Here is a 15,681-nt window from a genome sequence, read left to right on the forward strand (position 1 = left end):
GGCAGCGATAAAAAATGTCGTTATTTTTAAACTATGTTGTGATGATACTAGATGATTTGGAAATTTTGCGGTTCACGGGTTGTTCACGTTGTGTTAGGTACTTGCGAAATCAACCCAACTCGAGGGTTCATTTGTTTGAACATTACACATACTTCTAGGAGGTCGTCAAACACTAACTTATAGGTGCAACGTACTCGTAAATGCGCTATCAACCGTGGGTAGGAGTACAGAATTCTTGTTAACTTTAGTTTAAACTTTAACATTTGTTTATTAAGTGAAGCTATTTTGTACTTCACTGTCAAAAGATGATGTGCCTATGAAAATCTTTTGTATAGTTCTATTCAACTTAGTCCGGTTTAATCTTAGATTACATCACTTACCATGAGGTGAGATTGTAGTAACGGGCTTGTGAAAAAAAATCAAGTTTGAATCTTTGTTATATATGTTACCTCTCGTAGCAACAAGAAGCTTTTAGCTTAAAAATGAGAAAATCTTAAACGTAGAGTAGGTAGGCTGAACTGGCTAAAAACTCTACAGTGGTTCTCTTCCATAAATCTAGAATCTAGCTGCTTTTATAAATGAAACTGTGTATAATATGCTTATTAGTATTACTAAAACGATGCCAAAAAGTTTCTCTGTGAAGTTGGTTTTTGCATTAATTTAGAAAAGTTAAACAGCTGAAAAACCTCTACATCAACAATACAAGACCTAGCGCTTATCTTATTATTCGATGTCAACCACGAGACTTCAGATTATTTCCGCAATTTTTTTTCTTTGATTGTTGTTATATTTTGTCCAATCTCCATCACTTTTGTTGAAACTGCTACAAAATTTGCTGAAGATGTTGAAAAATGATTCCGTAAAATAGTTTCCAATGCAGCACTAATATCTAGATCAAACAATTTTGTAAAGTAAACTTGGATGATTTATCTATTTCGTATGTTCTTGGTAAAAGAAGCGAGTATCTACGGCTTTGTTTGGTTTGGCTGTCGTTTTTTCCATGAACTCTATGCGTTTCGTGTGGTGCGGCTCGCGTGCATCGCCCGCCTGCCCTACCACCAGCTAATACATTTGCAATGTATAAAAGAATTGGATGGCTCCTCATTGTCATCTGTGAGTTGGTATCCGCTGCAGTGCTGTGTTGTGTTCAAACAAAGCTACCAAGGTACAGCATGTTACGCTTAGTAGTCAAACTGGGACTTCAAATTGTGTTGTGGTGTTGCGTACGAAATTATTCCAATTCTTAAAATCCCTTGAGTTTTTGTAACTGGATGGTTTTTAGGTTTTTCTTGACTAGATGTAGCTTCTTTAATATACAGTCTTAGTGTTATAAAATACTTGATTGAGACCAATCAATCGGTTGACAATACATAAACCGTATTACGCACGGTATGGTTTATAAATTTATATAAACTCTATTAGGTTAAACATCATAATAATTTATTTAACTTAAGTGAAGAACGCATAAAAGCTCTACCTTCTTCTTGATTGAAATATCTTGTAACTTTAATAATAGTAGATAAATTTTAAACAAATGCTAATTTTATATACTTAGTTAAACTTTTTACAAATCAAATGCCTATTGTTGTCTATATACAATAGCGTATGATTGCTAGCAACCTTCTTAAATTAATATTTTTTTTTAATTGGTTGAACTTTAGTTTGATTAGGCTAGAATTGCTAAAGGTTGCCACTTAAAATACGTTGTAAATAAAAAAAACAATTCTACGTTTATAATCATGGGTCAATAAACACGCTCAGATGTTCAGTCCACTTGGCAACTGTTCTTAACATCCTTCTATTTTCATGCTCTGCGGTGTGAAATTAAATGAATACCCTGAGCACGTAGAGGCTGCAATAGATCTGTATTCGGGAGATATTTTCAGACAGAAGTAAATGTTTTCTTCGTGCCAACCGCGACCGGCTCGTCAAAGAGATGTTGAACGGAAAAGCAAATAGAAATGTCTCAATTTTCCCTCGAACGCTTCCTTGCGGCGGACGTATAGAGCTGCTTCCGCTCTATATAGAATGTCGCTTGGGAAAGATTTCAATTTCCACTGCCAAATCAAAACCGTAATGATAGAAATATAAAAAATTTTGTGCACACTGCCGTGGGAACCGCATAAGAAGACTTTGGTTCCCAATATCACGCCAAGTAAATTACTCTCACGGTCAAAATTGACATCTCTCAGTTCCCAATCTCCAACGGTCCAACGTCCCTTTATGTTGAAACGTCAGTCCCTCCACGTTCTTTTCCTCTTGGGGCTCGATTTTGGTTGATTTATATACAAATCCTCCACCGATGCTGCAGGACATTTAAGCCTATAACAAATTCACAATCATAAAAAAGTTATGACATTTCCAAAAAGTATTTTAAACGCAGCTGTATCGATTCATCAAAGAAATTAAATTGTGACATTAACTTTGAATTTTGTACTTTGAAATTAAATAGTGCATTATATATCTATTCTGTGTTCACGATAGTTCATCTTTATAATTGCAGTTAAGGAACAATCAGTACTTGTTAAAACTTTAGTTCAAAGTTTGATATCGACCTGTGCTCATTTTGAATAACTTTGTCATTCGCATTTTAAATAGGTGAAAGTTGGGTTGCGCTTCGCTTCATGCGGCTATTGTGGTAGTCTGTAAACAATTTATATGGCTAGAATGTACAAGCTCATATGTACTCAATACATAAAAATTGTGCCGTTAAAATTGTAACGGGTTTAAATAAATTTCAACGGGAAATGTTTCGATCAAACAAAATGTAAAAACGACCAAATTAAAGTAGTTGTATTGATAGTCACTGCATGTAATTGGGCGGCTAGCCTTGTACCTACAAGCATAATCAGAATCTCTAATCTGATTGATTGTAACCTTTTTAGCTATAGTTGCAGGCTCATACAATGAATATACAAGGTACAAAAAGTGTTGACACGACATCTGTTTGGTTCTTCTGTTATGTTAATTATGCAAGTAATTAGGCATAGGTAGGATACCTAATAAGGGAGCCTTGAATCTAATGGATTTAAATTGTTATGTCTACCTATTAGTTTAGTGCTAATGGTTTTACACACGGCTTCATTTACACCTTCATATTTTGGATTAGGTTTTTTAGCATATTATAACTATGTTATAACAATATTTATAAAAAAAATAATTCTGATTAGATCTAGGTGAAATTTAGTACAGATATAGTTTATAACCTGGCTTACGACATAGATAATTTTACCACAATCTAATTTCCAAAATTACTCGGCCGACAATACTTCAATTGTATTGTTCAGTGGTAGAAGCTTAGCTTACTTATTTGAAAAAAAAAACCATATCTTACGCTGGTCGCTGACGAAGTCAAGAGCGGCCGAAAAGTGGTGAAATACTGACAGTAGTTTCTTTAAAGATGTCAATAACATTCGAAGGTCGAAGCGTATTGACATAGAACTTAGTAGTTGTTCAATGTTATAAATGTTATAGGAATTTATGTAAATAGAAATAACGAAATAGAACGTATTTCGTATTGTGGCAGATGCCTTAAAATGAAATTTGATCATCTGTGATCGTGAAGTCGTTTTTTATTAATAAAGGAAAACAAATACGGCGTAAAATTATGCTCATTTAAATGTTTCAAGTCGTAACACTCGTATTCGTATATAGCGTTAAGTAATCGAATCGACTCTTATACAAGTGGTACGTTTATAATCGTGTGTAGAGTACTAAAATTACTGAACTCTGATGTTAGGTATACTACACACCAAATCAAAAAACTCCGTTAAGGTTAATTTACTGTAAACAAGAAAAAATAATTCCATTTTTAATCCAAGAAAAGTAGTTTCTATTAAAGTAACACGAACGATAGAACCGTTAGCCTATGTTTTGCTCCAATGTTCCATAGATATACCTTAACCTAGTGGCAATTTGATACCGTGAAAATTGCGTTGACGTAAACGCGAATTTCTAAGGAATTGAAAAAGCGCCATCTATTGGCACTACTGCACAACTGTTTCAATTCCATATAAATTCGCGTTTACAATAACGCGATAGTAACAGTATGAATGACCCAGATGAATTTTGGTACAGTTCAAGCATCTGTGATTCAAGTTTAGGTTTAGCCGTGAAAAAGTAACAGACAGAGAGATTGTCGTTTTTAACCGACTTAAAAAAAAGGAGACTCTCATTTCGATTGTATGTTTTTTGTATGTTTGTTGCGCGATTACTCGAAAACGCCTGAACCTATTTGAATATTTTTTTTAATAATCTTATTATGACTGGACTTTTGATTATTTAGTGTGTCCGTGTCTTCAAACTCGTACTACTGGTACAATCAGTGTATTACTGTGCCTGTTAACCTAGAGACTACTAGTCTTATTGACTCGTCTTATGGTGATATATATACCGTTCAGAAATTTTTCAAAATCTAGCTGCAGCTCTATACTCACCATAGTGTTCTTATAATTTTTTCGTTTATAATACTAAAATAATAATAATAAGTCCAAGTTAGAGCCTGCATGAAAATTCAAAATCACTACCCTGTAAGTTATGTAGAATATTATATATTTTCCCAGCGAGTATGCCCTATATTAAATCATCCTTAACGTTTGCCTCACGTTCAGAATATTTCGTATTCCGTACATTTTCCAGATTTGAATCTTTTTAACATTAGGTACTGATTTCTGTTACGAATATTGAATTTACGCCTCTGAAATAGATTTGTCCGACACAGTCAACAGAAAAAATGGTCCGACGAAATAATACGTAAAGCGGAAATTGGCGTTTGCGAAATGTATTCATTCATTCACGCTTCATCTCATTCTTTATTGATTAATGTTTCCTAAATTGTTAAATTATGTTTGATATGCTTTCATTCATCATTATCAACCCTCCTCTCCTTCTCCTCCTGTCAGAATGAGAGTTAGGTCAATAGTCCACCACGCTGGCCCAATGCGGATTGGCAGACTTCACACACGCAGATAATTAAGAAAATTCTCTGGTATGCAGGTTTCCTTACGAAGTTTACCTTCACCGTTTGAGACACGTGATATTTAATTTTTTAAAATGCACATAACTGAAAAGTTGGAGGTGCATGCCCCGGACCGGATTCGAACCCACACCCCCCGGAAGGTAGAGAGGTAGAGGTCATATCCACTGAGGTATTACGGCTCTCAACCATATTTGATATGTTTTACATTTTTTTAAAGAATAAAAATAACCAATACCCCCTTTTTCCCTTTCCGGGTGGTTCTTCCAACTCATGTTTGGCGGTCATGTGTAGAAACTTCTGGACTTCTGGTCTTAGACAAATTTTTTAAGCTATGTGTAGATTAACTCTTTAACATCAACTATTCACTTCTTTTTCTCCCATGATATGAGGGCGACGGGGGGGTGAGGGGAGGGGATCAGGGTAACACTGTGAAAGTACAAAGGCACAGGTTTGCGTACAAAAACCAAACAAGATTTAAATTATTACTATTTATTTTATTTTTTTGTAGTGTGGGAGTAAAAAGTCCATAAAAAAGTCAATACTACGATATGCATTTATAGAGCTGGATCGGTGTGAATATAATGAAATCAGCTTATTTTCCTTGTTGGCGAATATTATTTCGTCCAAAATTGTAATTGAGTAATCTAGTAAAATATACAAGATTTTTATTATCTTTGTCATTTCTGTATCGTTCTGAAAAGTGGGCCCAATTTCGGACATCTCCTTTCTTAAAACCACTTGCTTTTCATTGCAGGAATCCGAAAATGCAGTCTTCCACCATCATCGTTTTGGCTTGTCTCGTGGCTGCAGTCGCAGCGAGCGTGCATTACGACACTTACCCCGCGGAGGAAGTTCAAAATGTTCAGGATGTTCACGAGTCACTGATCGACACACCAGAGCATGAGAGGAGCGCACGAACGAAGAGGGGTCTGCTGCTACTTAAGAAGAAACTTCTCCTTGGTAAGACTTTATTTTTGACCAACTTCATCAATAAAAGTAGGTTGTCGATTCGATCCGTATGTATTCGTACATAATGTTGTTAGAATTGCCTTTTATATAAAAAACTAACTAGTTAAAACTAGTCACTAGTCTAGTTAATTTGTTTTAACTAGTCAGTAATCATATAGGTTTTGCCAAATTTCATAAGTATGTTTTTTTATATATCTTTTTATTTTTATAAAAAAAATATTCGCTTATCTTTTATAATATGACTAATATTCTTATTCCCCTCCAACTAGTCGGGAGATACTGTGCTAGAAGTGGGTACGACAATAGACCCACTGGGCGGGGATCGAACCACCACCCCTCAGTGATGACTCCAACCGCTCGACGTTCTTTTGTTTGTCCGCGCATATCACATATGGCGGATTTAAGAAATACTAACCCAACAATAGTGAGAAATAGATAAAGACCTCTAAAAATAGTTGCCATATTTAAATAAAGCTCCCTTTTTCAAACGGTTGCGTTTTTTATTAAAAATATAAACTTATCTAAGACCTCCATTATGATTACTACTCCCCTAAGAGCAAGTTGTGAGAGTTCGTAACGATTTCCTAGGTGGACACAAGCGAAATTTTACTTTCCCACTTCTTAAATAGAATCTATTTTATATTGGCAAGACGACAAATTCCCCTTGAATAGCGGAACAACAAAGTTGGTCTACAGTTTTTTAAATAAAAAATCTCTTCATTGCTAAATGTAATTAAAATGGATCCTCAAATATGTATTTACATATTTAGGTAAGCCACACAGCTAGAACTGCCTCATTGGTCCAGTAGTTAGGTTATGCAGCTTCGGATGACGAGGGCCTGGTTATATCTTTTGTCGGGCTATGTAGATATTCCTTCCTTCAAGAAATTTTCAGTAAAAAATCTTAAAGAAAAGGAAAGAGAAATGGAAAAAGACAATGTTTGCCGTGTAGGGTAACTGCCGTTTTCAATAACCTACCCAAGATTACGGATAGATAGCTATCCTCGATTATCAGTAACAGTCAAACTATCTTTACATAGTCAAACTATCTGTCAGTAGGTTATGAATGATATTTAAACGGGTACATACCACGATAAAACGACGAGATTTTTATTGTCGATATTTCGACCCAATTGCATGGATCGTGGTCACGGCGGGACTGAAATTGCGAGATGAGAAGTGAAGTCAGCTGTTAGGGGCAAAATCGATCTACCCTCTTTCTTGTTCTTTTTCTTTTTTCAACGACCTCGCGTTTTTGGCTGTTTAGGCAAACCACACTCACGACATCGCTTTTGTTATTATGCGTATCGCGGCGCCCTCTTGGTTTGCACAATTCTACCACCGGGTTCAGGTCAGGTGTCAGTAGGTTATTGAAAAGCAGATCAGAAAGACAGATTTTCTTAACTTTAGTAAGCGAAATGGCGGATAGATAGGTAATTGAAAACGGCCGTAAAAGACAACAGGGTCACAGGAGGAGTTTTAGTCGACAAAAGTCTGTTACTACCTAACTCAGTTAAGCATTTCCTCTTCTGAATACGAAAAAAATCTAGAAAAAACTTCAACCTGGAATTGAGCAGTTGCTGGCGTTTACACCCTCCACCACATCGGAGAGTAGGTTGCTTTAAGCCTACCCGGTCATTATTATTGTCATTTAATAGTTGTCTAAGCCCGCCAAGCCTCATGAGAGCGGCATGATGAGTTTAAGCTCCATATTCTAATACCATAGGAGGAAGACCTTGTCCTGTAGTGCGCCGCTAAGATAGGTTAAAGCTTAACGAAAAGGACACGTCACTAAGATGCCATGGTTTGATCCCTGCCCACTGGACGTACCCTTTTGTCGTACCTACTCCTAACACAATCTTTTCCGAGTAGTTGCAGGGGAATAGGCATATTGGTCGGATTATAAAAAAAATATGACGTAGCTATAAATTATACTCATTTGTATTGATTTCAGGTGCTTTAGGTTTGAAAGCAGCGAAGGTTGGCGTTGGTGCCGGGGTTGTCGGAGCGTTAGCCCTGAAGAAACACCAGTCAGTACCAACTAAGATCACAGTACAATCCGCTCGGTAAAGGCTTTACTAACAACTATTAACATATTATCTATAAGTTACACCACATTCAGCACATTCATAAAACTAATAAACTACTAATACCATAAATAACAATTACATATCTTGTTGGTCCAGTCCATTGGCATACTCGCTGGTCCATGTGTCCTGGCTTTGGCTATGAAATATTGAGCATTTGTTACTTCCCAAAATTTTCAAGATCACGCCCAGAGTTGCGAAGGTTTTTTACCCTCGTGCCTCGGTGAGCTCGTGCCGTCGGTCTTAGTCATTTATACTCGTAACCAGCTGACAATGATTGTTAAGGAGTCAAAACATTATAACCTTAAGCCCATCAAGCTACACTGCAGCGTGGTGGCCTTAAACTCCAAATACCCTCGCCTATAAGGAGGCTGACTAGATCCTTAAGTAAAGGATAGATAATAATATTGACCTCCTACGATAATTAATAGATACAATAAATTGTCATGGTCATTGAGCATAAAGCAAATTAGGGTAACAAAATATTGCCTACCGAATGTAGTGGCGTCACATCTTTTTGATGTCATCTTTGAGTCTATATCTATTGCATACTCGTAGGCCTTGGCCTAGTAAACAATGTTTCTATCAAGTTCCATCCAGAGCAGCTTGCATCTGTTCACATAATATAAAATTAATTCTATGCTCGTTAATTCATGCCATCAATCTATATTTAGTTCAAATTATTTATCAAATGTCATTCTTTTTTACTTAATTAACGATGAAACTTGCGATTGGATTTTGAATCAAATCGAATTTTAACCACTACCAGTATTCATTATTTATTAACTATGTCGTTATTTTTTATTTTATCATTGAAGATATTTATAAAGTTATGTTTATTTTTTTTATTATTACGTATATACATGCTGATATTATTTATTTATATTTGTGCGTTTTATAATTTATATCATGCTTTTATTCATTTGCTTTTACCATTATTGCAGTCATCACGCGCCATCTAAATACGTCGAAGTTCATAGGTGAGTTTCTATTATAAGTATGTGTTATTTTTTGCGCCTCACAATTTTCTTTAACAACTTATATATTACATCATTACTTTAATGTCTGCAACACTATCTTCATCTTTGTTCTTGTTTCACCAACCATCTAATTTATAATCCTTATAATATCTGCCTATTATTTACTATTTAAGGACTGGCGTCTTAAGACCTTTGTGCTGGTTGGTCCATACAAGAGGCCTATGTCCAGCAGTGAACGCCCATCGGCTGATTATGATGATGATGATGATATATGATGACTATAAAATATAAATAAATAAATAGTTTAAATTAATAAGAGCATGGAAAAGAAAAATAATGAAACAATACATGACATTATTGTTTCAATAATAATTTGCAAACAAGAAATAAATGTTTAAAAATAAACAAGTTTTGGATTATACATAAAATGTTATAATTTATAAACAATGAATTTTCCATGGAGAATTTATATTAAATTCAGAGATATCTTGCGTGATTAAAAGCATGGGAATCCGCATTCTTCACGAACTGGTTGTCGAAATTGTCAACATAATTTTAATGTGATTTAATAATTAGTATTCCTAAACTGTGATCATATTACATAACCATACTCAATTGACTCATGGACACACGATCACTCACTATGACGCAAAATTAGCAAACTAACTTATTTACTTAGTAGTTCGAAGCGGTCTCACTTGTCTAGCCTTCACCTGACTTGTTTCATTTAGCCTTAAAGCAACCAACAAATCGAAAAGGTATGTCAACAAAGTTCAAGAGCTTAGTGGAACAGGTTTATAACAATATACACAGATACTTTGTTAATTTAAACAATAGTATTTTATTGTTCAATCAAAAACTAAATAAACTTTCTGACATTATTTAACCAATTTCCATAAAGGCTGTAATGTGTTTTTTGAATGCTGTACCTAATTTTAATGATTTTTCAAATTTTAAACTTTAAACTGCTCCTTTAACCTCCAGATATAGTAAAAAATTGTTTGTATTTGAGTGAGTATTTGTTACTCCTTCACGCTACTAAATAAATTTCGGAGAAATTTCGAATTTAAGGAAATACCTTGGATCATGTACCTACTCGTATTAATCCAAAGTAATGTATTAAGCGCGCAATTGATAATTTGTTTTGGATTTCTTTTTCCTCTACAAGTTAGCCCTTGACTACAATCTGATTTATTTATTTATTTAACGCTTCCGGTAGGCTGGTAACTAGCCACGGCAAAGCCTCCCACCAGCCAGACCTGGACCAATAAAACATCAATCGGCCCAGCCGGGGAACCCAGGACCTTTGTCTTTTAAATCCACCACGCATACCACTGCGTCACGCAGGTTGTCAAAATTTCTTTTATTGTTTATAATTGCTAATTTTATTATAATCATTTATTATTTTTCAGTTGGTCCGGCTAAGCTGCTTGGGATTTCTGTTAAAGCATCATGTGCCGTAAGAAATCAAAGAAGAAGCTTTAGATTATAGTACTAAGTAATTTAGGATAGTTAAATCAAAGCTAAAACCAATGGATAATCTATAAACTCTGCGTCAGATGTATTGTTCTCGAAAAGGTAAAGCAAGACATGTAAAAAATTATTGAATTAAAATTTAAATGCCATTTGCCATATACAGGCATGACCGACCATACAAACAAACAAAGGCAGTGACCCTCGAAGGCTGAAAAGCATCTTAAAAGTTAAGGGGACCTTAAATTATATTTGACATTGTTTTTGTATACATACGATAAGATACTCTCTTAATATTTAAGATGGCTTTTGAGTATTCTGTCAAGAAACAAAAGAAATTTGAAGTGCACATTGTATTAATGTAAAATTTTTGATCATTTAAATTTTAAAGCCGTTTGGATATGTAATGTAACTAAATAGTGAAGGATTATGAAATAATTGAAATGTTAATTTTGGATCAAACTACTAAGTGCCTAATTCCGTTGTCATTTTCCATTATTACAGTTTGATGTGGGAAAATGTAAATAAAAGTTATTTTGGGAAAGAAGCAAATTTCAAGTCTGCCTTTGTTCACTGTTCATGTAATTCTTTCAGAGAAAGTCTTGGTTAATGTAAATACATCTACAAAATGTAGAGTATGAGTTTGTTATAACATTTATAACAAATCTTCTAGGATTATAAGTATTGTTCTGTTTTAATTTGTATTAAAAATGTGTTTTTACATTCTTTTTCTTTTTATTACAACTACCTACCAATAATAAAAACCATCTATAACTAATTATTGAAAACTGTCTGTCTATTGTAAAATGTCTAATAAACTAACTTCATTCCTTCCACATGCAATAACGAAATAATTTGCTATATAAACTATAAAAAAAAAAAAACACCGATATCTCGAGTGATGATTCGTATTAGGTATACTTAATAAACAATATAAATTTTACTTAGTAAACAGTATAAATTTTTCACGTCACAAAACATAAATAATGAAAATACAATATTTACTTTCCACAACAATTGGCTATAAGTGTATTATGATTGACTAGCGGGCGCCCGCGACATCGTCCGCCCTCTTAGACCTCTTTAGTCCTGCCCTTACAGTAGTATCGCTAAACGCTAAAAAAAGAATAACTTCTCCCGTTTTCCCAACATTTTCCTTCACTGCTCTGCTCCTATTGATCGTAGCGTGATGAAAAGTATACTATAACCTGCCCAGGAGTATGATTTTGATAATATTTATTTGTTTGAAGACTTCAAACATTTAAAATAGTTATTATAAAAATTGTCGAGTGTTTGTGTTAATTCTCGTAGTTCATTATTATTATTATGTAATAACTAATGAATTATTTCCATAATGCAAATGGACGGACAGAAAAGGAGAGCAAAAGGAAATAAGTGATGATGTGAAAGAAAAGAAATATCCATGTAACTGTAATTACTAGTTAAAGTAGATCAGTCCAATATCAGTATCAGATTTAGCTTCTAATATTTGACCTGAACATACATAACAGGGCAAGTAGGTAAAAAATGGGAAAAATTCAAATTATTTCTTGGACCAGCAACAATACTTGATACTTCTCAACAAAGATAAAATTACTTTACAGACACGTGCCAAGGGCATAAAAGCTGAGCGCCCTCAGACACTCGCGGGGAACCGCAAGCACCATCTTATGGTTGTAAAACTTATGCGAACCCTTAAGGGTTTTACGAACTGTGACTGCGGTGTTTACCCTGTCGTAAACACAAAGAGGGGTATCGTGCACTGAAGGTATAGGCGTATAGGTGCTCACTTCAACGAGGGAGGATCAATGTTCTTCTATCCTATTGTTTGACATGCCAAATAGTAGTTCGTGTGTAAGGTACCTTAATCCATGATTAACCCTTAAAATATTAATTGCAAATTAAAATATTAATGCAATAAAGTTTACCGAATCACGATGCTTTGCTAGTTCAGTGTCTTTCGCAGGAGAAAGTCAACGCAGTCAACTAACTCTATATTGTCATTAACTACGTTTTACATTAACTTCATGAAGTAAATAATTTGCATAGAATTTCTTCTGAGAAAAACCTTTAATTGTTAGTCAAATCTACTTAAACATTATAATTTGACAATCTATATATTTTGTAAACATAAACCAAAGGACATTATTAAAATTTGCCCCAGGCTGTCCAAACATAATAAGCATATTTTAACAATTTAATTAAAATAACAAAATAGTTTTATTCAATTATTTCTGTTTCATAGCAGTCGCTCTAAAAATATCGAAAAAAAATGGAATTTCAATCGATTTTTCATATTCTTATCAAGTGACTGTTGTCGAATTTTATTGTATTTTTTACTGTTTATGATTAAAACTATGCCTTTAATGTAGCCAGTTAAAAATGTTACAGTTACTGTGTGTATACTGTTTTTGACTCAAGATCATTCTTCATAGTTTTCTAATTTTAATTTTTAACGATCATTTATAGAATTTTATAATTAAAAAATAATTGTTTTTTTTTAAATATGTTCTGAATCATTTATTGTTAATTCAAACATTGTTCATATTTTTCCCGGACTGCTGAGCAAAGTTCGTCAAAGAGCAGAAATACTACTTTTTTCGTTAAACAGGAATTCTATAGAACTCTTTCGAATGGTAAACACTCTTCATGGACCGTGATTAAGTCATGTACCTACATAGCATTTCCGTGTAATGATGAAGTTAATTTTTTTAATCACCTATTATTATCTTTATGCTTAAACATTTATGAAGCGACTACACTTTTTTGAAAGTCAATAACGCCTACCAATTAATTGCGCAAGAATGTGAAGGACTATGTACAATGAAAAACAAGTCTTGTCGTATATCGTAAAATGGCTCAAGTGCGAATGTTGACCGTCGTGGCAAAAGCGAGTAGGTATTCACATAGACCTTGTTGTTGTGAGAGGTCATTGAACTTATGCATGCGAATTAGTTGGTCAAATGCAATATAGTTAGTTAGTTTGACAAATCTAAGAACATTATAGGGGATAGAAAAAGCTTGGAAATACCGTAACCTTATAAAATTGTATCAACTCAAAGGTAGGTGAGTACTTTGAAATAAAATATACTCTTCATTTAAATCATAACATAACATAACATTTTTGTATTTTCACTGCTGTCATCTTATTCATATGACGCCTTTATGTGATTATAATTATTGCAATAGCTTGACTTGTTTTTTAATAATTCCTTGACTTTTTAATTCACATATCTGTTGACGTCAAAAAATTTACTGAATGAATTTGTTTCAATAAAATGCCGTAAAAGGCTTCGAATGTCAGTTGGTATTCTTAAATCCGTAGTTTCCGGATTTTTCCTTATCGTTAACGGCACAGCCATAATAGGACGAGGTTCTGACAGCTGATTTTATGAAGTTATTGATGATGCTTAATTTTTGATTACAATACAAACGAGGCAGTTATACGGGGTATATTACCATAATAGTACTACCTACTTAGTATAGCAGTTGCGTCAAAGGAACCATAAAATTTCCATGTGACCAACCTTTTACAACAGTATGTTTTTTTATTATAGAACTCGCCTTGATAACTCCTGGGTAGGAAATCGTGAATGATATATAATAACAGCACGGTACAGGGCCATATAGGAGTGGGGATATAGAGCTCAGACCCACCACGGTGCTCCAATGTTTGACTCTATATCGATTATTAACTATCAGATGTTATAGCTTGGCAAATTCGTTCGTAACACTCCCGATCCTTCCGCGCAGTCCTTTCCCCCCGTCGCCTGCATATCATGGGAGTGTCATCAACGAACGAACTTGCAAGCAATAACGATAATGACAGCGATGAGCGTCTTTACGAGTCCTTCGAGGTACTACATTGTAACAGCACCAATATTCCGACTCCGAGAATTTTTACTGAAAAATTCTTTAATGAGAGAAAAGTTCAGTACCTTCTTCATGGCCTGACCCTGTGGTCGAACCCAGGACCTCGTGATCCGAAGTGCCACAGGCTAACCACTATTATAACAACGTGTGAAGTATTAGCTCCATAAGAGACTTCAGCCTATTTAGAAACTAAAAATCCATGTTGTTTTAGCTGGAAATTCAAAGGTAACTTACTATATTTAACCTTGTTACTTAAGACCTACCTGTGAAGAGGTTCCCATATATGCTGACCTTGGGATTTTTTGTCATTGACTTAAAAACTTTCTCACCATATGTTTCACATGCATGGCACACGACATATGTACATTAAAAAAACTTTTATTACTGCAGTCTTCCAAGTTAGCACGCGCTCCCATCATATTCCATTGTTAGACTGCATCGACACTTACCTAAACTTCGTCGAGAAATATAAAAAAGACGAATATTATGGTAATGATATAAGCCGACAGGTTCTATTAACATAGTTATTACCTGCCATGCCTTGCGCCAAATAAAAATGTGCAATATATAAGCTATACACGCCATCACAATGATCAACAGTCTCGTAGGTCAATTGGTGAGTCTGTACTGCTCATCGTCATACGGTCCTAGGTTAGAATCCTGGATCGGACTCAGATATATTTGATTTTTATTCTTACTAGGAAATTCTTAAAAGTGGGGACCCCCTTGCCATGGCGAGTATGATGAGCCGTTGGTCCCAATTATTATAATTAACATCTAATATTATCTAATATTACATCCCCGATACCAACGCTGATTGTAGATCTAGACGCCCAAAAAACGTCCTTTACGACCCTGACGATGACATTACGAACGACAATGCTTCCCCGGCAACACAAACATAAGCAACACAGCGTCTTCGCCGGCGAAGACGAGGTCCCCGATATCTGACGTCACCCAGACGTGTGCTTTTTAACTCACGATCTCGGGGGCGTCCGGATTGATACACTCAGGCCAAAACACCCTTCCCCAACGACCCTCTAAGCCGAGGACCGAGTCTCAGAGGAGACGCCCTTAGAGAGTCGTTCCGCTCATCTCTGCTTCTGCCTTCGGGCCCAATCAGGCGATACAAACCCCCCGGTGGCACTTAATCTGTAAAATTTCACGTTTTAAAATAGTAATCTCTAATAGATTGATCTATTTTGCATACACGTTAATTTACAATGCTAAATGATGTTATTCCAAATTTAATATACTCGCAGAATATTCTAAAATGTGGTGGACAAGTTATTTTTAGGCAGTATAATAACACTGATATCAA

General features: G+C 34.9%; 1 protein-coding gene across 2 annotated transcripts; it reads left to right on the forward strand.

The window, feature by feature from the left end:
* Positions 1-1,009: 1,009 nt before the first annotated feature.
* On the forward strand, positions 1,010-11,212 carry LOC112043015 (uncharacterized). Of its 2 annotated transcripts, XM_052881172.1 has the most exons (5): positions 1,011-1,165; positions 5,733-5,938; positions 7,902-8,013; positions 8,979-9,014; positions 10,427-11,212. In XM_052881172.1, exons 1-5 carry the CDS (start codon positions 1,077-1,079, stop codon positions 10,437-10,439), a joined length of 456 nt encoding a protein of 151 aa, XP_052737132.1. In that variant the 5' UTR covers positions 1,011-1,076; the 3' UTR covers positions 10,440-11,212. The 2 variants fall into 2 exon arrangements, with proteins under 2 accessions (XP_023934028.2, XP_052737132.1); XM_024078260.2 differs by lacking the exon at positions 8,979-9,014 and having other exon boundaries at positions 1,010-1,165.
* Positions 11,213-15,681: the final 4,469 nt, after the last annotated feature.

This window comes from Bicyclus anynana, chromosome 1, assembly GCF_947172395.1.
Source record: "Bicyclus anynana chromosome 1, ilBicAnyn1.1, whole genome shotgun sequence".
Taxonomy (NCBI): domain Eukaryota; kingdom Metazoa; phylum Arthropoda; class Insecta; order Lepidoptera; family Nymphalidae; genus Bicyclus; species Bicyclus anynana.